Below are 24,020 nucleotides of genomic sequence, written 5' to 3' on the forward strand. Positions count from 1 at the left end.
ATATGGAGAAGAGAGGGAGAGATATGGAGAAGAGAGGGAGAGATATGGAGAAGAGAGGGAGAGATATGAAGAGATACAGAGAAGGGAGAGAGAGAGATATGGAGAGATACAGAGAAGTGAAAGAGAGATATGGAGAAGAGAGGGAGAGATATGGAGAAGAGAGGGAGAGATATGGAGAAGAGAGGGAGAGATATGGAGAAGAGGGAGAGATATGGAGAAGAGAGGGAGAGATATGGAGAAGAGAGGGAGAGATATGAAGAGATACAGAGAAGGGAGAGAGAGAGATATGGAGAGATACAGAGAAGTGAGGGAGAGATATGGAGATAAACAGAAGGGAGAGATATGGAGAGAAGCAAAGAACAGGGGGAGAGATATGGAGAGATACAAAGAAGGGAGGGAGAGATATGGAGATAAACAGAAGGGAGAGATATGGAGAGAAAGAAAGTGATAAAGAAATGTGTTCTTCTCAGCTTAATAACAGACGACAGGACCAACGTATCGAGCAGAGCAAACGAGAGAAAAAAAAAATGTTTGTACGCTATGAGCTTTGTCACAGGGACTGTGACATCACCACAGACAGATTACACACACACACACTTTTTTATTGCATCCTCATACACACACCATAATAAACACACACACCCTCAGAGTGTCTGAGCTCGTCTGGGCCAGTGTATGTATGGAGTTGACAGGTGAAACACAGGGTTGACGCTAACGGGCATCAGGCGAGTCAGAGTTCCATTTCCAAACTGAGCCTCCAACACTCATACTCCACACACCAATCCTCCTAATGAGTGAGAACACCACCACACACACACACACACACACACACACACACACACACACACACACACACACACACACACACACACACACACACACACTTGCATGATGCAAATGCACACACATACACTATTTCAATCTCGTGCACACAAACACTCAATTTCAATCTCAAACCCTTACCAATAGGTGCACACACACACACAACACACACACACACACACAACACACAAACACACACACACACACACACACACACACACACACACACACACACACACACACACACACACACACACACACACACACACACACACACACACACACACACACACACACACACACACACACACACACCCCTATTCCCCACCCACACCAAATCAGCAGGGAGAAAGGCTCCAATCAGCAGGCCCCACAGTGGAGGAGTGACAGTCTCTACACCCTGCTATTATTAGACTGAACTGGAGAGCAGAGAGAGAGAGCAGGAAGAGAGGGAGAGAGAGAGGGAAGAGGGAGAGAGGGAAGATGGAGAAGAGACGGAGAGAAGGGGGACATGGGGAAAAGACGAAGAGACAGAGGGGGGAGATGGAGAAGAGACAGAGAGAGAGGAGGAGATGGAGAGAGTGATGGATAGAGAGAACAAACCAAAACAAAGAGAGAAAGGAGAGGAGTGTGAAAGTCAAAGGAGGAAAATATGGGTAAAAAGATACATTAGAATAGAGAATGTGAGAGAAAGAGAGAGAGATTGAAAGAGAGAGGGAGGGTGGGACACCTCATCAAACCTTGATTCAGCCATCAAACCCACAAGGACACTTGGCCTAGTCTAGACAATGTCCTGTAATCAACTTACCACCCCGCCTATCTACACACACAAACACCACCACCCAGCCCACTCTGGCGCCCACACACACACACACACACACACACACACACACACACACACACACACACACACACACACACACACACACACACACACACACACACACACACACACACACACACCTCCATGGCAACGCTGACAGCACCGGCCGGCTGAAGTAGCATTGATGTGGCAGCCCATCCAAGGAGAGAGAGAGAGATAGAGGAATGTAGGTGGAGGTAGAGGGATAGAGGAATGTAGGGAGAGGTAGAGGGATAGAGGAATGTAGGTGGAGGTAGAGGGATAGAGGAATGTAGGTGGAGGTAGAGGGATAGAGGAATGTAGGGAGAGGTAGAGGGATAGAGGAATGTAGGGAGAGGTAGAGGGATAGAGGAATGTAGGGAGAGGTAGAGGGATAGAGGGATGTAGGGAGAGGTAGAGGGATAGAGGAATGTAGGGAGAGGTAGAGGGATAGAGGAATGTAGGGAGAGGTAGATGGATAGAGGGATGTAGGGAGAGGTAGAGGGATAGAGGAATGTAGGGAGAGGTAGAGGGATAGAGGAATGTAGGGAGAGGTAGAGGGATAGAGGGATGAGTAACACAGAAGCTCGCCGCCATAAACAATCGGACGAAAAGAGGAAGGGACAGACAGGCTGTGACTGTGAGGTGCGTCGCTAAGTCCCCCATTAGCCACTCAGAACCACAGTGAGATTGAGTGAGAAAATGTGTTCGCGACTGAAAAGGAGAGAAAGAGAGAGTGAGAGAAGGGAGAAAGCGAAAAGAGGGGACAGAGAAAGAGAGCGAATGAGACCACCAGAGCGAGAGGAAAAGAGAGGGATGAATCATTCCTGGACCCACTCCCCCTCCCTGTCCTACCCGCTACCTCATTCCCATCCCCCCCTCTTCATCATTGCTCATTCCCGCTCGTAAAAATATCTGGACGCACTCGTCCATCCATCCGTCCTGTGCATGATAATGATCAACATGTCTGTAGATGGACGGACAGACCTAAAGACTCATCAATAACTCCATCATATGCAGGATTATACAGTGAGCTCCAAAAGTATTGGAACAGTGACACATTTTTTGTTATTTTGGCTCTGTACTCTAGCAATTTGGATTTTAAATGATAACCTTATAAATACTTCAAAATTTGACGTTTGCAACAACTTCGAAATTTGAGGGTTAAGAAACACGGATGAAAGTCTAATTCTGACATGAGACTGAGACGTGGTAGCTTTTTGTACATAGTCCCCCCCTTTCAGGGGACCAACAATATTGTGACAAATTTACTTATATGTGTATTAAAGTAGCAAATATTTAACTTTTTACTACTTTAATGCACAAGTGAATTTGTCCCAGTACTTTTGGTTCCCTAAAATTGGGGGACTATGAACAAAAAGTGCTGTAATTTCTAAAACAGTTCACCCGATATGGATGAAAATACCCCAAAAATTTAAACTGACAGTCTGCACTTTAATCCTCATAGCCAATGTATAATTTCTAATCCAAAGTGCTGGAGTAAAGAGCCAAAACGACGAAAAGTGTGTCACTATCCCAATACTTTTGAAGCTCACTGTTCAGTCGTGGCCAAAAGTTTTGAGAATGACACAAATATTCATTTCCACAAAGATTGCTGCTTCAGTGTCTTTAGATGTTTTTGTCAGATGTTACTATGGAATACTGAAGTATAACTACAAGCATTTCATATGTGTCAAAGTATTTTATTGACAATTACATGAAGTTGATGCAAAGAGTCAATATTTGCAGTGTTGACTCTTCTTTTTCAAGACCTCTGCAATCCGCCCTGGCATGCTGTCAATTAACTTCTGGGCCACATCCTGACTGATGGCAGCACATTCTTGCATAATCAATGCTTGGAGTTTGTCAGAATTTGTGGGATTTTGTTTGTCCACCCGCCTCTTGAGGATTGACCACAAGTTCTCAATGGGATTAAGGTCTGGGGAGTTTCCTGGGCCATGGACCCAAACTATCAATGTTTTGTTCCCCGAGCCACTTAGTTATCACTTTTACCTTATGGCAAGGTGCTCCATCGTGCTGGAAAAGGCATTGTTCGTCACCAAACTGTTCCTGGATGATTGGGAGAAGTTGCTCTCGGAGGATGTGTTGGTACCATTCTTTATTCATAGCTGTGTTCTTAGGCACAATTGTGAGTGAGCCCACTCCCTTGGCTGAGAAGCAACCCCACACATGAATGGTCTCAGGATGCTTTACTGTTGGCATGACACAGGACTGATGGTAGCGCTCACCTTGTCTTCTCGGGACAAGCTTTTTTCCAGATGCCCCAAACAATCGGAAAGAGGATTCATCAGAGAAAATGACTTTACCACAGTCCTCAGCAGTCCAAACCCTGTACCTTTTGCAGAATATCAGTCTGTCCCTGAGGTTTTTCCTGGAGAGAAGTGGCTTCTTTGCTGCCCTTCTTGACACAAGGCCATCCTCCAAAAGTCTTCGCCTCACTGTGCATGCAGATGCACTCACAACTGCCTGCTGCCATTCCTGAGCAAGCTCTGTACTGGTGGTGCCCTGATCCCGCAGCTGAATCAACTTTAGGAGACGGTCCTGGCGCTTGCTGGACTTTCTTGGGCGCCCTGAAGCCTTCTTCACAACATTTGAACCGCTCTCCTTAAAGTTCTTGGTGATCCGATAAATGGTTGATTTAGGTGCAATCTTACTGGCAGCAATATCCTTTCCTGTGAAGCCCTTTTTGTGCAAAGCAATGATGACGGCACGTGTTTCCTTGCAGGTAACCATGGTTGACAGAGGAAGAACAATGATTCCAAGCACCACCATCCTTTTGAAGCTTCCAGTCGGTTATTCGAACTCAATCAGCATGACAGGGTGATCTCCAGCCTTGTCCTCGTCAACACTCACACCTGTGTTAACGAGAGAATCACTGACATGATGTCAGCTGGTCCTTTTGTGGCAGGGCTGAAATGCAGTGGAAATGTTTTTTGGGGATTCAGTTCATTTGCATGGAAAAGAGGGACTTTGCAATTAATTGCAATTCATCTGATCACTCTTCATAACATTCTGGAGTATATGCAAATTACCATCATACAAACTGAGGCAGCAGACTGAAAATTTATATTTGTGTCATTCTCAAAACTTTTGGCCATGACTGTATACTGGCCCACTCACTACAGTGCCTTGCGAAAGTATTCGGCCCCCTTGAACTTTGACCTTTTGCCACATTTCAGGCTTCAAACATAAAGATATAAAACTGTTATTTTTTATGAAGAATCAACAACAAGTGGGACACAATTATGAAGTGGAACGAAATTTATTGGATATTTCAAACTTTTTTAACAAATAAAAAACTGAAAAATTGGCCGTGCAAAATTATTCAGCCCCCTTAAGTTAATACTTTGTAGCGCCACCTTTTGCTGCGATTACAGCTGTAAGTCGCTTGGGGTATGTCTCTATCAGTTTTGCACATCGAGAGACTGAAATTTTTGCCTATTCCTCCTTGCAAAACAGCTCGAGCTCAGTGAGGTTGGATGGAGAGCGTTTGTGAACAGCAGTTTTCAGTTCTTTCCACAGATTATCGATTGGATTCAGGTCTGGACTTTGACTTGGCCATTCTAACACCTGGATATGTTTATTTGTGAACCATTCCATTGTAGATTTTGCTTTATGTTTTGGATCATTGTCTTGTTGGAAGACAAATCTCCGTCCCAGTCTCAGGTCTTTTGCAGACTCCATCAGGTTTTCTTCCAGAATGGTCCTGTATTTGGCTCCATCCATCTTCCCATCAATTTTAACCATCTACCCTGCCCCTGCTGAAGAAAAGCAGGCCCAAACCATGATGCTGCCACCACCATGTTTGACAGTGGGGATGGTGTGTTCTGGGTGATGAGCTGTGTTGCTTTTACGCCAAACATAACGTTTTGCATTGTTGCCAAAAAGATAGATTTTGGTTTCATCTGACCAGAGCACCTTCTTCCACATGTTTGGTGTGTCTCCCAGGTGGCTAGTGGCAAACTTTAAACAACACTTTTTATGGATATCTTTAAGAAATGGCTTTCTTCTTGCCACTCTTCCATAAAGGCCAGATTTGTGCAGTATACGACTGATTGTTGTCCTATGGACAGAGTCTCCCACCTCAGCTGTAGATCTCTGCAGTTCATCCAGAGTGATCATGGGCCTCTTGGTTGCATCTCTGATCAGTCTTCTCCTTGTATGAGCTGAAAGTTTAGAGGGACGGCCGGGTCTTCGTAGATTTGCAGTGGTCTGATACTCCTTCCATTTCAATATTATCGCTTGCACAGTGCTCGTTGGGATGTTTAAAGCTTGGGAAATATTTTTGTATCCAAATCCGGCTTTAAACTTCTCCACAACAGTATCTTGGACCTGCCTGGTGTGTTCCTTGTTCTTCATGATGCTCTCTGCGCTTTAAACGGACCTCTGAGACTATCACAGAGCAGGTGCATTTATACGGAGACTTGATTACACACAGGTGGATTGTATTTATCATCATTAGTCATTTAGGTCAACATTGGATCATTCAGAGATCCTCACTGAACTTCTGGAGAGAGTTTGCTGCACTGAAAGTAAAGGGGCTGAATAATTTTGCACGCCCAATTTTTCAGTTTTTTATTTGTTAAAAAAGTTTGAAATATCCAATAAATTTCGTTCCACTTCATGATTGTGTCCGACTTGTTGTTGATTCTTCACAAAAAATTACAGTTTTATATCTTTATGTTTGAAGCCTGAAATGTGGCAAAATGTCGAAAAGTTCAAGGGGGCCGAATACTTTCGCAAGGCACTGTATACACTATCTGAGCCAGTAACTAAATGACGAATAAATAAATCCATAACCTCAGGTATGCATACTTGTGTGTGAATGTGTGTGTGTGTGTGTGTGTGTGTGTGTGTGTGTGTGTGTGTGTGTGTGTGTGTGTGTGTGTGTGTGTGTGTGTGTGTGTGTGTGTGTGTGTGTGTCCATACATGCGCAGGGTGCCCTGTGTCCTCAGTGTGCCCATGCTAAAAGAGGCCCCTGGCCCCAGGGGTATAGGGTCACTGAGAGCCTCTCTATCATCCCTGTACTCACCCAGCTGTACACTACAACCCCCATTCTAGTCATTCAGAGCAACACAATACACAGCAGCCTCCCTGCACTATTACCAACACACTGAATCACGTGCACAAACACACAGCTCACAAACTGAATACACCAATGTGTGAGCTGATGGAACAAGAGCCTAGCGTTTTCCTCCCTGAGTGACAGTGGCTTGTAGATCTTAAGGAAGGTGATGTCTAACGCTCACTAGCTATGTCACATATGCTACATCCAAACAGATCAAACTGTTCCCTGTTTGGAGTGGTTTTCACTGTTGTCCCCTATACATTATTTTTAAATAAATAGGCACAAACTTTTTATCCACATAGGGACGTTCACCTAGTGTTAAGAGGAGGGAATCAACACATATCCCTAGAATAGGCCTTAGCCTAGAGTGAGCTCAGTGTGAAGACATGGAGAACAGCATTATACCACCTAGTGGCATAATGAACATGGACACCTAGTGGCATAATGAACATGGACACCTAGTGGCATAATGAACATGGACACCTAGTGGCATAATGAACATGGACACCTAGTGGCATAATGAACATGGACACCTAGTGGCATAATGAACATGGACACCTAGTGGCATAATGAACATGGACACCTAGTGGCATAATGAACATGGACACCTAGCGGCATAATGAACATGGACACCTAGCTGCATAATGAACATGGACACCTAGCGGCATAATGAACATGGACACCTAGCGGCATAATGAACATGGACACCTAGCGGCATAATGAACATGGACACCTAGCGGCATAATGAACATGGACACCTAGTGGCATAATGAACATGGACACCTAGTGGCATAATGAACATGGACACCTAGTGGCATAATGAACATGGACACCTAGTGGCATAATGAACATGGACACCTAGTGGCATAATGAACATGGACACGTCCGAGGCCTAAGCAAAAAAGCAGGAATGTGGTGCACACCCACGCCACCACCAAATAAAATGGTGATATAGGAGAGAGGAAGGGACGACACCATTTAGATGGAACGAGCCGGTGACAATACTACGGGCCGATTATCAGCACAAAATGTCATCACTGAGATAGCAGGCTCTACATGTTGAAAGTGTTCATTTCAATCCTGTATGTCCGTGGAGCATTCGATGGAAAGAGCGTGTGTATGGAGAGCTTCTGGTCAGACATGTATGAGATACTTTTCTTTGGAGAAACCATGTCATGGGATCGCTTCAGAGAGATCACGCTTTACCTCCATTTTGATGAAACAGAAATTCACCTTGGTATCCCACGTATAAATAATTAACTATTTTATACTGTCGTCTTATCGACATTTATATTCATTATAATGCCATTATTGCTTTTTGCTGATTTTCACTGTTTCTCAAGCACACTTGTCACTTATAATGATGTTTAGGATACTGATGCTTCTATCATTTGACCTCGTGTCTTACTGTCCATGCGTTTTGGTGAATGTGGTATTTTGGGGTACTTTTTTGTTTGTTGTCGTTATATAAAGAAGCTGTTACCGTGTTCCAACACGCCTTCTGTTTCATAATTGTAGCAAAGGCACTCCATTAATAAAATGTATTGAACATTTTAATGTTATGTTTTTAATGTTTTTACATATAGCCTAGTCACAAACTAATGAAATAAAAAGTACCTTAGACCTTCATAAACACAACCAAACTATTAGTTTAGCAATAGCATATATTAAATGTATTAATTACACTGTTAGAATGTTGTAGTCAAAATGACTGCTCATTAGCTTGAAGGGGGTTCCCTCAAGGCCCAGCTGTTCTAGTGTAAAAGAGAATGAGATTAAAGCAGAAAGAGGAGAGAACGAGTGAGAGGAGGCAGACAGCCAATGAAAGAGAATATGCTAAATTGTGAGTGTTAAAGAAAAAGTGGCAGACAGAGCCAAGGGCGATAAGAGGAGTGACAGACAGAGTCGAGGCCGATAAGAGGAGTGACAGACAGAGCCGAGGGCGATAAGAGGAGTGACAGACAGAGCCGAGGCCGATAAGAGGAGTGACAGACAGAGCCGAGGGCGATAAGAGGAGTGACAGACAGAGTCGAGGCCGATAAGAGGAGTGACAGACAGAGCCGAGGGCGATAAGAGGAGTGACAGACAGAGCCGAGGGCGATAAGAGGAGTGACAGACAGAGCCGAGGGCGATAAGAGGAGTGACAGACAGAGCCGAGGCCGATAAGAGGAGTGACAGACAGAGCCGAGGGCGATAAGAGGAGTGACAGACAGAGCCGAGGCCGATAAGAGGAGTGACAGGCAGAGCCGAGGGCGGTAAGAGGAGTGGCAGACAGAGCCGAGGGCGATAAGAGGAGTGGCAGACAGAGCCGAGGGTGGTAAGAGGAGTGACAGGCAGAGCCGAGGGCGATAAGAGGAGTGACAGGCAGAGCCGAGGGCGATAAGGGCAGTGACAGACCGAGCCGAGGGTGGTAAGAGGAGTGACAGACAGAGTCGAGGCCGATAAGAGGAGTGACAGACAGAGCCGAGGGCGATAAGAGGAGTGACAGACAGAGCCGAGGCCGATAAGAGGAGTGACAGACAGAGCCGAGGGCGATAAGAGGAGTGACAGACAGAGTCGAGGCCGATAAGAGGAGTGACAGACAGAGCCGAGGGCGATAAGAGGAGTGACAGACAGAGCCGAGGGCGATAAGAGGAGTGACAGACAGAGCCGAGGGCGATAAGAGGAGTGACAGACAGAGCCGAGGCCGATAAGAGGAGTGACAGACAGAGCCGAGGGCGATAAGAGGAGTGACAGACAGAGCCGAGGCCGATAAGAGGAGTGACAGGCAGAGCCGAGGGCGGTAAGAGGAGTGGCAGACAGAGCCGAGGGCGATAAGAGGAGTGGCAGACAGAGCCGAGGGTGGTAAGAGGAGTGACAGGCAGAGCCGAGGGCGATAAGAGGAGTGACAGGCAGAGCCGAGGGCGATAAGGGCAGTGACAGACCGAGCCGAGGGTGGTAAGAGGAGTGACAGACAGAGCCGAGGGCGGTAAGAGGAGTGACAGACAGCCGAGGCCGATAAGAGGAGTGGCAGACAGAGCCGAGGGTGGTAAGAGGAGTGGCAGACAGAGCCGAGGGCGATAATGGCAGTGACAGACCGAGCCGAGGGCGGATCAGACAAGCATTAAAGAAGAGCATGATAGAGCAAGATTAAGACTAGAGAAAGACATGGAAGCAGAAAGACTGAGAAAGACCCAGAAAGTATCCACACAAGAAAAAATTATAATGGCGGTTTCTTTGACATTCAGTGTGATTCTCTCATGAGGTTGTGGGTGGGAGAGCGAGGAGCAGCTGGTGACCGGGGTGACTCGGAGGCCAGGTCTGCTGCCCATTGGTTGGGCTAGGCAGGGCTAAATTTAGACTGCAAGCATTGGCCGGACGATCAGCTGACTACTACACACATTCTGAGAAACTGACTGACCAAAATGTCATGGAAACATGCTATAAATACTGTACAATGCGCGGGTGTGTGTGTGTACTCACAGCCCTCGTATATGTCCGTGGGTATGTGGACTGCCGTGGTGTTGTAGGAGATGAGGCGTCTAAATTGCTCGTCTTCCTTAAACTCTGGATAAAGCCGGTTTGGCTTCTTGACCTCTGTATCATTTGAGTCCAGCTATAAGGGAAAAAGACCAAAGGAATGAGATATTATTGACACAAATTGGAGGTCAATGGAGAGTATACTGCATGAATTTGGTGAATACAAAGTATTGTGTGTGTGTGTGTGTGTGTGTGTGTGTGTGTGTGTGTGTGTGTGTGTGTGTGTGTGTGTGTGTGTGTGTGTGTGTGTGTGTGTGTGTGTGTGTGTGTGTGTGTGTGTGTGTGTGTGTGTGTCTGTCACTTTGCATTATGGTGCGCTGTATGATAACACATGTGTGTGCCTGTGTGGCGCTTGCTCCATCTCCTGTGGCTGTGAATAATATTGGTGTGTATTCAGATGACTGACAGTACTGATCTCCTGTGTCTTGGCCCGTCAAAGCCAGAATGACATCAGTTGTTCAGGAGAGGTGTGTGCCTGCCTGCATGTGTTCTATCACCACATCCCCTGTGGAATTACTATCTGATCCCCAGTATCAAATCAGACAGATGACTTCAGAGGCCAAGGGATGCAGACGATATCACAGGCACAGATATGTGTTCTTGAGATAATCCCACACACACACACACACACACACACACACACACACACACACACACACACACACACACACACACACACACACACACACACACACACACACACACACACACACTCATTTGAATATGCACGCATACACGCACACGCACATGCAAACAAAAACACACACTAACCCTAGCGTACTGTAGCAACTTCTGTGTGTCTTTTCAGGGCTCTAGAGCCTGGGCCACAGCTGGGGGATGTGGGGGATCCTTTAAGGTTATCAATACGCTTTACAAGACGTTTAGTAACCATGGCTACAAAGACAGAGGGTGCAGGTGGGATTTTGTTGAATATACAGACTCAATATGACTCAGATCAAGTCTCTTCACAACACATGTTATACATAGAGAAAGTAACAGTAGAAATGTACTCACGTTTTCTTTGGCATAGTAGTAATGGATGTCATCAGGCTATGGAGAAAGAGCGGGAGGGAAGAGAGAGAGAGAGAGAAATAGAAAGATGTGAAAAACACAGATTTATAAACACAGCAGGTCTTTGGTAGGGGTTTAAATCAATGTGCATTGTAAAGTTTTCAGACGGTGTTGTGTGGAAACTGTGTTCCTATTTCATGTTGTTTTCCATTCTTCAGTCTGGTTGTATTCTTTTTCTTATTTTCTGAATTCAAGCACTTCTTCACTCTCTGCGTATGTCTATGTGTGTCTCACATGCACAAGTGTGTGTACTCCCCTAATACAGTATGTGTGTCTGTACTCCCCTAATACAGTATGTGTGTCTGTACTCCCCTAATACAGTATGTGTGTCTGTACTCCCCTAATACAGTATGTGTGTGTCTGTGTGTGTGTGTGTGTGTGTGTGTGTGTGTGTGTGTGTGTGTGTGTGTGTGTGTGTGTGTGTGTGTGTGTGTGTGTGTGTGTGTGTGTGTGTGTGTGCTTGACACAAAAGCATCAGTAGTGTTGTAACCAACTCTCTCTTTCATCCGCTGTGCGAGCTTCCTGTCAGAGTATGAGCAAGCCAGGCGCTAACGAGCTAGCCTATCCAGCCTAGCTGACAGATGGATGCCTTGGGGATATGGAGCCGTTTCACTGGTTAGGACCACCTGCCTGCCACCCCCGGCGCTGCAACATGGGGCTAATGCTACATAAAACACAGGCCTGTTCCCCCACCTGTGACCTGCTGGTGGTGTGAGGCTCGATAGTTAGCGCCAGGCCATTAGCGATGAGCTAGGTGTTAGCGATAGACAGTTCTGACAGCGGTGCTCCAGCATCTGCTCACCTCCCGAGAGACAGGCTGCAGTCCTTGCAGAGCTTACACACAAGCTCGCACACATATACACACACTCTGTCTGTCTATCTTAGTTTCTACTGTATCTCTCATATACTCAGATCCCTGGGGGGTGAGACAGTGTGACCTTAGTGTGAGTGTCGCTTCACAAGGTGCTCCACAACATTAAGATGGCCTGACAGCCATCATGAGGAGGTCTCTTCATGTTAGCTTTGAAGCGCTGTGGCTACACTCCCCACCTCCTTAAGTGTGTGTGTTTGTGTGTGTGTGTTCTACGTGCATGGATGTGAATTTGTGTTAAGGTGGTTGATGTAACTCCTGAGGGAGGGAGGACGTCTTCTGGGCTTTCATACAGAAATGAGGCGTGTGTGCAGGGATATTTGATCTCCTACACCAGGTTGTGTACACACACACACACACACACACACACACACACACACACACACACACACACACACACACACACACACACACACACACACACACACACACACACACACACACTTAAGGAGGTGGGCAGCAAGGACATGAGCCGGTTCACGGAGGACTACGCTGTAACCGCGATGTTGGCCAGATGGAGTGAGAAGGAGTGAGGAGGGGGGTGAGGAACGGACTGTAGTCCCACCACAGCTGTCTGGAGACAGACTGGACCACAGAGCTCTCCTCCTAACGCTTTCACTGAGCGCGTGCAAGGGACACATGGAGCCAAGACACTCCTCACGACACGCAACATTGCCTGAGAAAGCCAGTGGTTTAAGAAACTGAAATGAATAGAGAAAACTACATTCAGCCTCGTTTGTCGTTGCCTGGTTGACACGCACCCGCACACACACACTTGGGATCAATTAGCTAGCTCAACATAAACAGTCTGAAAAAGCCAACCTCCGAGTCCTTTCATCGGTGCAGGCTTAATTGGCTAAGACTAACATGTGCACTAATATATGCTCGTTAGTTACAGAAAACGCTGGACGTTCACACTAATGACTCTTCACCAAGGGATAATTATCCAAGCTAGCCAAGCATCTCCATCCGTCACACATCCCAAGCCTCAAAGAAGTAGACCACGGCAGCATAAAGCAGATACTACTTTGTTCCCCACACGTTCCTACTTTGTCCCACACACACGCATGTCCACAGGCACGTACACAGATGGAGCACACACACACACACACACACACACACACACACACACACACACACACACACACACACACACACACACACACACACACACACACACACACACACACACACTTCCCGTGAGCATGTAGGAATCAGACTGATAAGAAACTTTTAATGGAGAAGAGTCATTAAAAGGAGTATCGGAGGCGTTTATAATGACACTGTCCAGGTTAGTTTGAAGCTAATAGACTAATAGGAGGCAATGGAGTTCTCCCACATAGAGGCAGTAAAAAAAATATCTATATATACACATATACACACTGCTCAAAAAAATAAAGGGAACACTAAAATAACACATCCTAGATCTGAATGAATGAAAAAATCTTATTAAATACTTTTTTCTTTACATAGTTGAATGTGCTGACAACAAAATCACACAAAAATAATCAATGGAAATCCAATTTATCAACCCATGGAGGTCTGGATTTGGAGTCACACTCCAAATTAAAGTGGAAAACCACACTACAGGCTGATCCAACTTTGATGTAATGTCCTTAAAACAAGTCAAAATGAGGCTCAGTAGTGTGTGTGGCCTCCACGTGCCTGTATGACCTCCCTACAACGCCTGGGCATGCTCCTGATGAGGTGGCGGATGGTCTCCTGAGGGATCTCCTCCCAGACCTGGACTAAAGCATCCGCCAACTCCTAGACAGTCTGTGGTGCAACGTGGCGTTGGTGGATGGAGCGAGACATGATGTCCCAGATGTGCTCAATTGGATTCAGGTCTGGGGAACAGGCGGGCCTGTTCAATGCTTTCCTCTTGCAGGAACTGCTGACACACTCCAGCCACATGAGGTCTTGCATTGTCTTGCATTAGGAGGAACCCAGGGCCAATTGCACCAGCATATGTTCTCACAAGGGGTCTGAGGATCTCATCTCGGTACCTAATGGCAGTCAGGCTACCTCTGGCGAGCACATGGAGGGCTGTGCGGCCCCCCAAAGAAATGCCACCCCACACCATGACTGACCCACCGCCAAACCGGTCATGCTGGAGGATGGTGCAGGCAGCAGAACGTTCTCCACGGCGTCTCCAGACTCTGTCACGTCTGTCACATGTGCTCAGTGTGAACCTGCTTTCATCTGTGAAGAGCACAGGGCGCCAGTGGCGAATTTGCCAATCTTGGTGTTCTCTGGCTAATGCCAAACGTCCTGCACGGTGTTGGGCTGTAAGCACAACCCCCACCTGTGGATGTCGGGCCCTCATACCACCCTCATGGAGTCTGTTTCTGACCGTTTGAGCAGACACATGCACATTTGTGGCCTGCTGGAGGTCATTTTGCAGGGCTCTGGCAGTGCTTCTCCTACTCCTCCTTGCACAAAGGCGGAGGTAGCGGTCCTGCTGCTGGGTTGTTGCCCTCCTACGGCCTCCACCCCGTCTCCTGATGTACTGGCCTGTCTCCTGGTAGCGCCTCCATGCTCTGGACACTACGCTGACAGACACAGCAAACCTTCTTGCCACAGCTCGCATTGATGTGCCATCCGGGATGAGCTGCACTACCTGAGCCACTTGTGTGGGTTGTAGACTCCGTCTCATGCTACCACTAGAGTGAAAGCACCGCCAGCATTCAACAGTGACCAAAACATCAGCCAGGAAGCATAGGAACTGAGAAGTGGTCTGTGGTCCCCACCTGCAGAACCACTCCTTTATTGGGGGTGTCTTGCTAATTGCCTATAATTTCCACCTGTTGTCTATTCCATTTGCACAACAGCATGTGAAATTTATTGTCAATCAGTGTTGCTTCCTAAGTGGACAGTTTGATTTCACAGAAGTGTGATTGACTTGGAGTTACATTGTGTTGTTTAAGTGTTCCCTTTATTTTTTTGAGCAGTGTATATATATATATATAAATAAATATAAAAACAGGTCATTTGTAATTTTCAATATCGCTGCCGAAAGTGAGTGGCTTTCGCATTACTAAGTAGGAGAAGTAAATTAAGAATTTGAATTCATTTGAAAAACGTTGTGGCTCGGACAAAGAACGTTTGGACATGGGGAGTTGAGGAACTGCATCATAATTCATGATGAGGCCTACTAATCAAGTGCAGAGACAGGCTGCTCAGTAGAGAAATGTGTCCGATGGGGAGTGAGTTCAAGTAGAAGAAAAGGATATTGGAATCGTGTTCATATACAGTGCATTCGTAAAGTATTCAGACCCCTTGGCTTTTTCCACATTTTGTTACATTACAGCCTTATTCAAAAAAAAATATATAATGTATCTCATTAATCTACACACAATACCCCATAATGACAAAGCAAAAACAGGTTTAGAGAAATGTTTGCACATTTATAAAAATGTAAAAAATCTGAAATATCACATTTACGTAAGTATTCAGACCTTCTACTCATTACTTTTTTGAAGCACCTTTGGCAGCGACTACAGCCTCGAGTCTTCTTGGGTATGGAGCTACAAGGTTGGCACACCTGTATTTGGGAAGTTTCTCCCATTCCTCTCTGCAGATCCTCTCACGCTCTGTCAGGTTGGATGGGGAGCGTTGCAGCACAGCTATTTTCAGGTCTATCCAGAGATGTTCGATTGGGTTCAAGTCCGGGCTCTGGCTGGGCCACACAAGGACATTTAGAGACTTGTTCCGAAGCCACTCCTGCGTTGTCTTGGCTGTGTGCTTAGGGTCGTTGTCCTGTTGGAAGGTAAACCTTCGCCCAAGTCTGAGATCCTGAGTGCTCTGGAGCAGGTTTTCATCAAGGATCTCTCTGTACTTTGCTCCGTTCATCTTTCCCTCGATCTTGACTAGTCTCCCAGTCCCTGCCGCTGAAAAACATCCCCACAGCATGATGCTGCCACCACCATGCTTCACCGTAGGGATGGTGCCAGGTTTCCTCCAGATGTGACCCTTGGCATTCAGGCCAAAGAGTTCAATCATGGTTTCATCAGACCAGAGTATATTGTTTCTCACGGTCTGCGAGTCCTTTAGGTGCCTTTTGGCAAACTCCAAGCGGGCTGTCATGTGGCTTTTACTGAGGAGTGGCTTCCATCTGGCCACTCTATTATAAAACCCTGATTGGTGGAGTGCTGCAGAGATGGTTGTCCTTCTGGAAGGTTCTCCCATCTCCACTGAAAAACTCTGGAGCTCAGTCAGAGTGACCATCAGGTTCTTGGTCACCTCCCTGACCAAGGCCCTTCTCCCTCGATTGCTCAGTTTGGCCGGGCGGTCAGCTCTAGGAAGAGTCTTGGTGGTTCCAAACTTCTTCTATTTAAGAATGATGGAGACCACTGTGTTCTTGGGGACCTTCAATGCTGCGGAAATGTTTTGGTACCCTTCTCCAAATCTGTGCATCGACACAATCCTGTCTCGGAGCTCTACGGACAATTCCTTTGACCTCATGGCTTGGTTTTTACTCTGACATGCACTGTCAACTGTGGGACCTTGTATAGACAGGTGTGTGCCTGTCCAGATCATGTCCAATCAATTGAATTTACAACAGATGGACTCCAATTAAGTTGTAGACATATCTCAAGGATGATCAATAGAAACAGGATGCACCTGAGCTCAATTTCGAGTCTCATACCAAAAGGTGTGAATACTTATGTAAATAAGGTATTTATGTTTTTTATTTTTGATACATTTGCAAACATTTCTAAAAACCTGTTTTCACTTTGTCATTATGGGGTATTGTGTGTAGATTGATGACGAAAAACATTTATTTAATCCATCTTAGAATAAAACTAAATGTGGAATGTGGAAAGAGGGAAGGGGTCTGAATACTTTCCGAATGCACTGTATACTGGCTTAATGGGAATTTGAGAGGGTAAGACCCAGTGTGTGCATGAATGTGCTCTGAATGTGTCCCAATGCAATCTAATTGAATTCTACTTAATTGAAGGATATTAAAACTCTATTGTCGATCTAATGAGATTCTATACAAAAGTGACCATCCAATGTGTTTCTTTTACCAGGTAAGTTGACTGAGAACGCATTCTCATTTACAGCAACAACCTGGGGAATAATCACAGGGGGAGATGGGAGTGAATGAGCCAATTGGAAGATAGGGATGATTGGGTGGCCATGATGGTATGAGGGCCAGATTGGGAATTTAGCCAGGTTAACACCCCTACTCTTACAATAAGTAACCACAGAGAGTCAGGACACCCGTTTAATGTCCCATCCAAAAGAAGGCACCCTACACAGGGCAATATCCCCAATCACTGGCCCTGGGGCATTGGGATATTGTTTTTTAGACCCGAGGAAAGAATGCCTTCTACTGGCCCTCCAACACCACTTTCAGCAGCATCTGGTCTCCCACCCAGGAACTGAAAAGGACCAACCCTGCTTAGCTTCAGAGGCAAGCCAGCAGTGGGATGCAAGGTGGTAAGCTGCTGGCAATTACAAGAATCATATATGATCGTGAATCAAATCAATCTCTTCTTATAGAGTTCAAGGCTTCTGTAGGTAATGCATCCAGAGATAATGAGGACATTAATAATGTTGATCTACACAACCACTCACTCACCTCAGGATCATTCTTCCACCGATGCCACATCTGAAAATCCTCTGCAGCGGATGCCAACGCCTGGACAAAAAAACAGAGAAATAGAGTTGGAATTTTAACACATATTTCCTTTCAATTAAGGAGTTGACATAGTGCTTGTGGCAAGCAGAGAGAGAAATAAAGGAAGAGAGAGAGAGAAAGAGAGAGAGCGAGAAAGAGAGAGAATGGTACAAATGTTCATGAACATTGATCACGGACATGAAAGTGTTAAGAGCATAAAAGCCACCATACTCCTCCACCGTACACAACATATACTGAGGGTACATTACACACCTCAGCTCACCTTATCATGGCTAATTCAAACAACTGGCTCACCTTATCATGGCTAATTCAAACAACTGGCTCACCTTATCATGGCTAATTCAAACAACTGGCTCACCTTATCATGGCTAATTCAAACAACTGGCTCACCTTATCATGGCTAATTCAAACAACTGGCTCACCTTATCATGGCTAATTCAAACAATTGCCTCTACTTCTACAACCACTAGTAAGGCTGTCAACACAGGAAGTTATTTTAGACTGAAAATCTAAACAAACACATTTTCACTCGACACCCCCAGGTGTGAAACGAGGCTGGGGGTGTCACAGTATAAGATATGCTCAAATTAGACCCCCCCTACACATTGACCCAGATCTGGCCCTAATGACTAGGTTAATGGGTTTCTAATGAGGATCATCTTTTCATCTCAAACTGGTCTAGAAACACACTGTAACACTCATTTCCCCTGGGGAAATATGGAATCTAATTCCAGTCACTAGCTACTAGTACTGCAGAAAGGGAGTTATTCACGTCACCCATAAATGTTAGAAGTTAAATTAATTCAATAAAGGCGAAGTGGGGGAAGTGAGATGAGATAGTAACAAGAAAATCAAACAAAGAAAAACAAAACAATGAGCTTCCTTTGAGAATGAATCACAGGGGCAGAGATCTTCCAATCTTCACAATGGCAGTTTGTGTTTAAGTGCTGTATCTATCAGAACTCGGCTCTGCAGGCCAAGTGTCCCCTTTTCTTTGGCTCAGAAAACCACACGACCTGGATCCTAGCAGCCCAAAGACAAATGCACTGAGCTTATGCGGTCTTTCTTTGCCACGCTATCGCTGCAGGCTGGGTGAGCTGCATGATGCTACCACACGCTTTCGCTAAATCTCTCCATTTGGCTACAATGAAAGGGCTGTGTTAGCATTACATCATCTCCTCTACACAATGATATCACAAGTGCATAATTACAGTGATTATGCCTAATCAAAGCCAATGGAGCCCCAATGCATACTGCCTGCCAGAGTGCTTTGCAAGCACCTTCTTTTTTCTGTCCGTCGCTGAATAAATTGAGGCGGCTAACACTATTCTAAAGCTAATGTGTTTAGCGCTGGCTAGCGTTATTGGCTTGCATCTTCCCCTGGGCTTCTTGTAGTTTTGTGTGCCTGCTGACCCTATCAAAGCTAAGACTAATTGATGGACAAAAATAAACAGTGTACTGACAGAGATGGAGTATAGAGGGAGGGGTAATGTTTTTAGGGTGAAGTGCAATGTTCCCTACATTTTTGGGAGGCACTGAGCAAATGTTTGATCTTGTGAGCGGAAACTTGAACGTTGTGAGAACTTTGTGCAACTTCCGGCACACGTTTATAGTGAACACTGAGGCTGTTCCCTTACAGTTTCAGACATTAGCCAATAGGCTATTTGAGCATAATGTAGTCCTACCAACAAAACCAATGGAGCAAATCCCATACCATTTTCACAAGGAAATAGCTTTTGATTTCTATGAGATATCCTACAGTAGCCTATATAATGTAGGCCCACATTGCATGAGACTTTTAAAACCATTTTACATTATGAAGGGCTTGACATTAATTCATGATGTTTTACTTAGTCTCTAACACCATGGGCCAAATATGTGACTGTAAATTGCATTGTTTTGTGTTCTATGATGCAAGAAACCACTTTATATAAATTCAATTAACTATTATTTCCATATGGAGAATTAGACAATGTAGGTTACCCCTCTGCCTATTGGGTTATTTGCATATTCAAGCCTGTCTCAGAATACAACACTACCCCTGTGCACGAGCTGAGTGCCTGCTGCTGACGTCACTCACAATGCACTTTTGCAGCCAGGCACGTGTGTTGTGACTGAGTGTGTGACAGAAAAAAATCGTTTCTGTGTCATTTAGAGGGAAAATGCGTGCGTTTTAGCGTTTGAGTCACTTTTCAAAAGTTGCTAAAAGTTCCAAATACATTTTTTTAAGTATCTAAATTTGTTGCTAGGTGCTGTTTGAAAGAAAAGTTGCTAAATCTAGCAACAAAATTGCTAAATTGGCATCACTGGCGCAGTGTAGAGGAAACATTGGTTTAGTGTTTGAATCACGAAGTAAACCGACAGCCATAAAACTAAGATTGATTCTAAAGTGCTGCACTGCTAATGGCTAACCTGGTTCAGCAATGCCACAGGTATTTCTTGTTTTTGAGGTGACTTGCACACCTTAGAGAGCTATTTATAACTTGTCAGGTTAGTCATTGCACACCTTAGAGAGCTATTTATAACTTGTCATGTTAGGTCATTGCGTACCTTAGAGAGCTATTTATAACTTGTCAGAAATGTCTAGATCAACTAGCCCATGTCAGCTAATGTTTTTTTATTCGTTTTTTTTAGCCTATAGATATTGTTGTCATTTTTTTGTCACTCAAATATCACATTAATACACATTAGACATGGCTAAATGTATAGAATTGCAAGACATTTTGCTTTAAAACTGCAAAATGATCTCCACCAACAAGAGGGGTGTGAACAGTTTGTGTCATGAACAGCGCTTGTGCCCATAGAACTAGACGTTGCGCGAACACAGGCGGGATGTTCCGCAATGCTGGAAGGGTGGCCCTGAGTGGAAAAGTTGGGAACCCCTGTATTATATCACCCTGTCACAGGCCATCCCAGTTAACACCACCTCATAAGATTCCCTGCTGCAGTTGTTCAAGAGATGTTCAGTTTGCAGCCGAATATGCAGCATAGAGAAGACGAGGTGTTCCTAATGTTTGGTATTCTCAGTGTATACTGTATAATTAGCCTGTATGTATTTTTAGATATAGGCCTATTGTATATGTGTATAATTGCAGCTTCACCATCTTTATAGTAAAATAAATACAAATACACACATGACTTTAAGCTACATATTCATTTGACAGAGGTAATGAACTGCTCATTGATAAAACAGGACCATGTTTGCAAAACAAGTGTTTCTGAGCTTGTCAATATTACACAGGTAAGCTAACGGTTATATAGATCAGGAATGGAAACAGGCTCTATAGACCTCTATATATGAGTGACTGTGTCCAACACAAAACCACCTGTTGTTATGCTGGACACCTACTGACCAAAGAAAGTGATAGGTATTGCTAAAATAAAGGTTTAAGGAAATACAGGCAGCACCACATTACTGCAAGACAAAACAGCTCCCTCAATCAAGCATGATGGTCTTGTAGGTATAAAAGCAAGCTTGTTTTCATATAATTTTTTTAAAAAGCTTGAAAAGGGAACGGAATGGGATTAGTGTGATGTGTGAAGAATCCAATAATTTAACTTGAATGTGGTACAAATCACATTATTGTAGAAGCATCTCTAAGAGGAATTATTGGGCTGACCATTATGGGGCAGATCTGGCAACACATAACTTGATCTCTCATGATGAGCTCCTCACTGTACATATATCAGTGGAAACCTACTGTGATAACTGTGACACTCATTTCTCTCAGTGCAGACACATTCAAACCTCTCTCTGATCCTTCCTGAAGAGCCAACACCCGAACAACGTTCGCCTCTCATGCAGAATGAAAGACAATCTGTATTTGGAGCTTAGCTCCTTCTCTCAGTTTCTTCCTAATGAACTGGGGTGTTGCAATGTTTATATAAAGTTTTAATAATGAAATCCGTTACTGCGGTTCCTTTTCAGACAGCTAATTATACTGAGTGACTTGAGACTTGTGCGCACACTGAAGCAAGCGTGAGCTCGCCGTTTGACGTGTGGTTGCCATGGCGATGTCCATAGTTTGAGTTTATTTGTTTAATTTTACAGGGACAGTGCATATTAATCAATGTTTCAATAAAAGTGCCGGTTTAGCCAGCCGGCTAATTTTCAACCGCAGTCCCTGGGCAGCTTATTAAAACAATTACAATAAAGACAAACAATGAGCAGTGAGCACATGTAGAGCAACATAGAACAAGCAACACGTAGCACGCAGACAGAACAACATAACACAAAAAGCAACAAGACAAAATATATATAAAAGCAACCGTGTTTCCACACCTCACAAGCTACAGACAACATGGAAAGCAACAATACACAGCTAGGGATTATGTTCACAAGTCTGATTGGCCATTAGCCATGTCTATGTTTTTTTGTGAAGGTGTGATAGGTGGTGCAGTTGTGTGTCTGATGGCAGTGTATTCCAGACATGGGAAGCTCTCACAGAGAAAGCAGATTGACTAAAGGTGCTTTTCCTTAAGGGAACTATACAGTCACCTCTAATGGCAGACCTTGTGGATCTGCTGCCATGGGTTTGGGTTTTCTGTTTAACAAAAGTATCTGCCTTGTTATCTGAGGATCTCAGCAACGGTTGTCAGGCAGGCTGGACCCCGTATTCTGAGTGGCGAGGGGGAAGAGGTGAATTTGATTGTGTCATGAGGACGTGCTATATGATATGCAATGAGAGGAAAATGTGAAACATGCTTTAGGTGTGTGTCAGTTGTTGGTGCTGTGAGGACAAAAACTTGAGACTTCATTCAGGTGTGTGTGTGACAGGAAGAATGGACCGAGTTAGTGAGGATTAACACAAATGCCAACAAAACTGTGCGTATTGGAGCCCAACACACACACACACACACACACACACTCAAAAGGTCAGTCATCCACAGCATGATCACAACCCCTTGGGTTACGTTGTTAAATAAATTCAGACTGTGTTAAACGCTCTAGCAAAGCGCTTGAATTCTGAATGAGGACTAAATGCTTTGAGCCACAGTTTAAATTCAGGCTGGTAAATTATTTACAACTCTCACACAGGAGTTCTGAAGATCAGCATCCCTCCAAACAAGTCGACCTGACAACTATGTCTGTATCCATAGATTATGGATCTGGGGTGAATCTCCTATCTGTGCCAAATAAATATTGCAGCAAAATGTGGATCAATTAAATCAGTTCTGAATTCAATTGAGGAAACAGACAACTAATTATCTGAAAAATATCTATGTTGACAAGATCTGAAGTGAAGTGAATTTGAACACATAAATCCCATGGGATGCCATCTTTCTTTGTGTTCCCCTCTCTGCCTCTCCAGCCTCTCCCCTCCTCTGAGACAGTAAATCCAGACTACTAGTTTCCCCTCCGTTTAGCGCTCATATCCATCCCTTCATCCATTATTTAGACAGGAGAAGCATGTAGACACGGAGAGGAAGATGTTTCTGTCTTTATCACTGAGGAGGATTCGAGATACATTCCTCAATCAGGGAAAGGAGACAGACGGAGAGAGAGAGAGTGAGCAAGAGGGGGGGGGGTTATAGGAGGTGTTAATGTTTAGTGAGAGAGAGAGAGAGAGAGAGAGAGAGAGAGAGAGAGAGAGAGAGAGAGAGAGAGAGAGAGAGAGAGAGAGAGAGAGAGGAGAATAAAGAGGGGATCAGTAAGGAAGCTATGCCCCAAAATATGATAATTGTTTCAATTCATACTTGATGCAAGATCAAAGAGAAGAGATGATGATCAGTGGAACAATCAAATGTGCTGAACAAAAATATAAATGCAACATGCAACAATTTAAAAAAATATTATTCAGGTACAGTTCATAGAACAAAATCAGTCAATTGAAATATACTGAACTAAAATATAAACACAACATGAAAAGTGTTGGTTCCATGTTTCATAATCTGAAATAAAAGATCCCAGACATTTTTCAATCATGCAAAAAGCTTATCTCTGAACAAATTTGTTTAAATCCCTGTTAGTGAGCATTTCTCCTTTGCCAAAATAATCCATCCACCTGACAGGTGTGGCATATCAAGAAGCTGATTAAACAGCACGATCATTACACAGGTGCACTTTGTGCTGGGGACAATAAAAGGCCACTCTAAAATGTGCAATTTTGACACACAACACAATGCCACAGATGTCTCAAGTTTTAAGGAAGCGTGC

General features: G+C 44.6%; 1 protein-coding gene across 2 annotated transcripts in view; it reads right to left on the reverse strand.

Annotated features, from left to right (window-relative positions):
* The window catches only part of LOC106576572 (voltage-dependent calcium channel subunit alpha-2/delta-1), a 189,285-nt gene that overhangs the window by 91,843 nt on the left and 73,422 nt on the right, over positions 1-24,020 (reverse strand). For both annotated transcript variants that reach the window (XM_045700027.1, XM_045700026.1), the window contains exons 4-6: positions 17,804-17,863; positions 11,286-11,321; positions 10,215-10,347 (exon numbers count right to left, since the gene is read on the reverse strand). In XM_045700027.1, coding sequence (XP_045555983.1) covers positions 10,215-10,347; positions 11,286-11,321; positions 17,804-17,863 — 229 coding nt within the window. The remainder of the gene's footprint in view (positions 1-10,214; positions 10,348-11,285; positions 11,322-17,803; positions 17,864-24,020) is intronic.

Source organism: Salmo salar, chromosome ssa17, assembly GCF_905237065.1.
Source record: "Salmo salar chromosome ssa17, Ssal_v3.1, whole genome shotgun sequence".
NCBI classification, from domain to species: domain Eukaryota; kingdom Metazoa; phylum Chordata; class Actinopteri; order Salmoniformes; family Salmonidae; genus Salmo; species Salmo salar.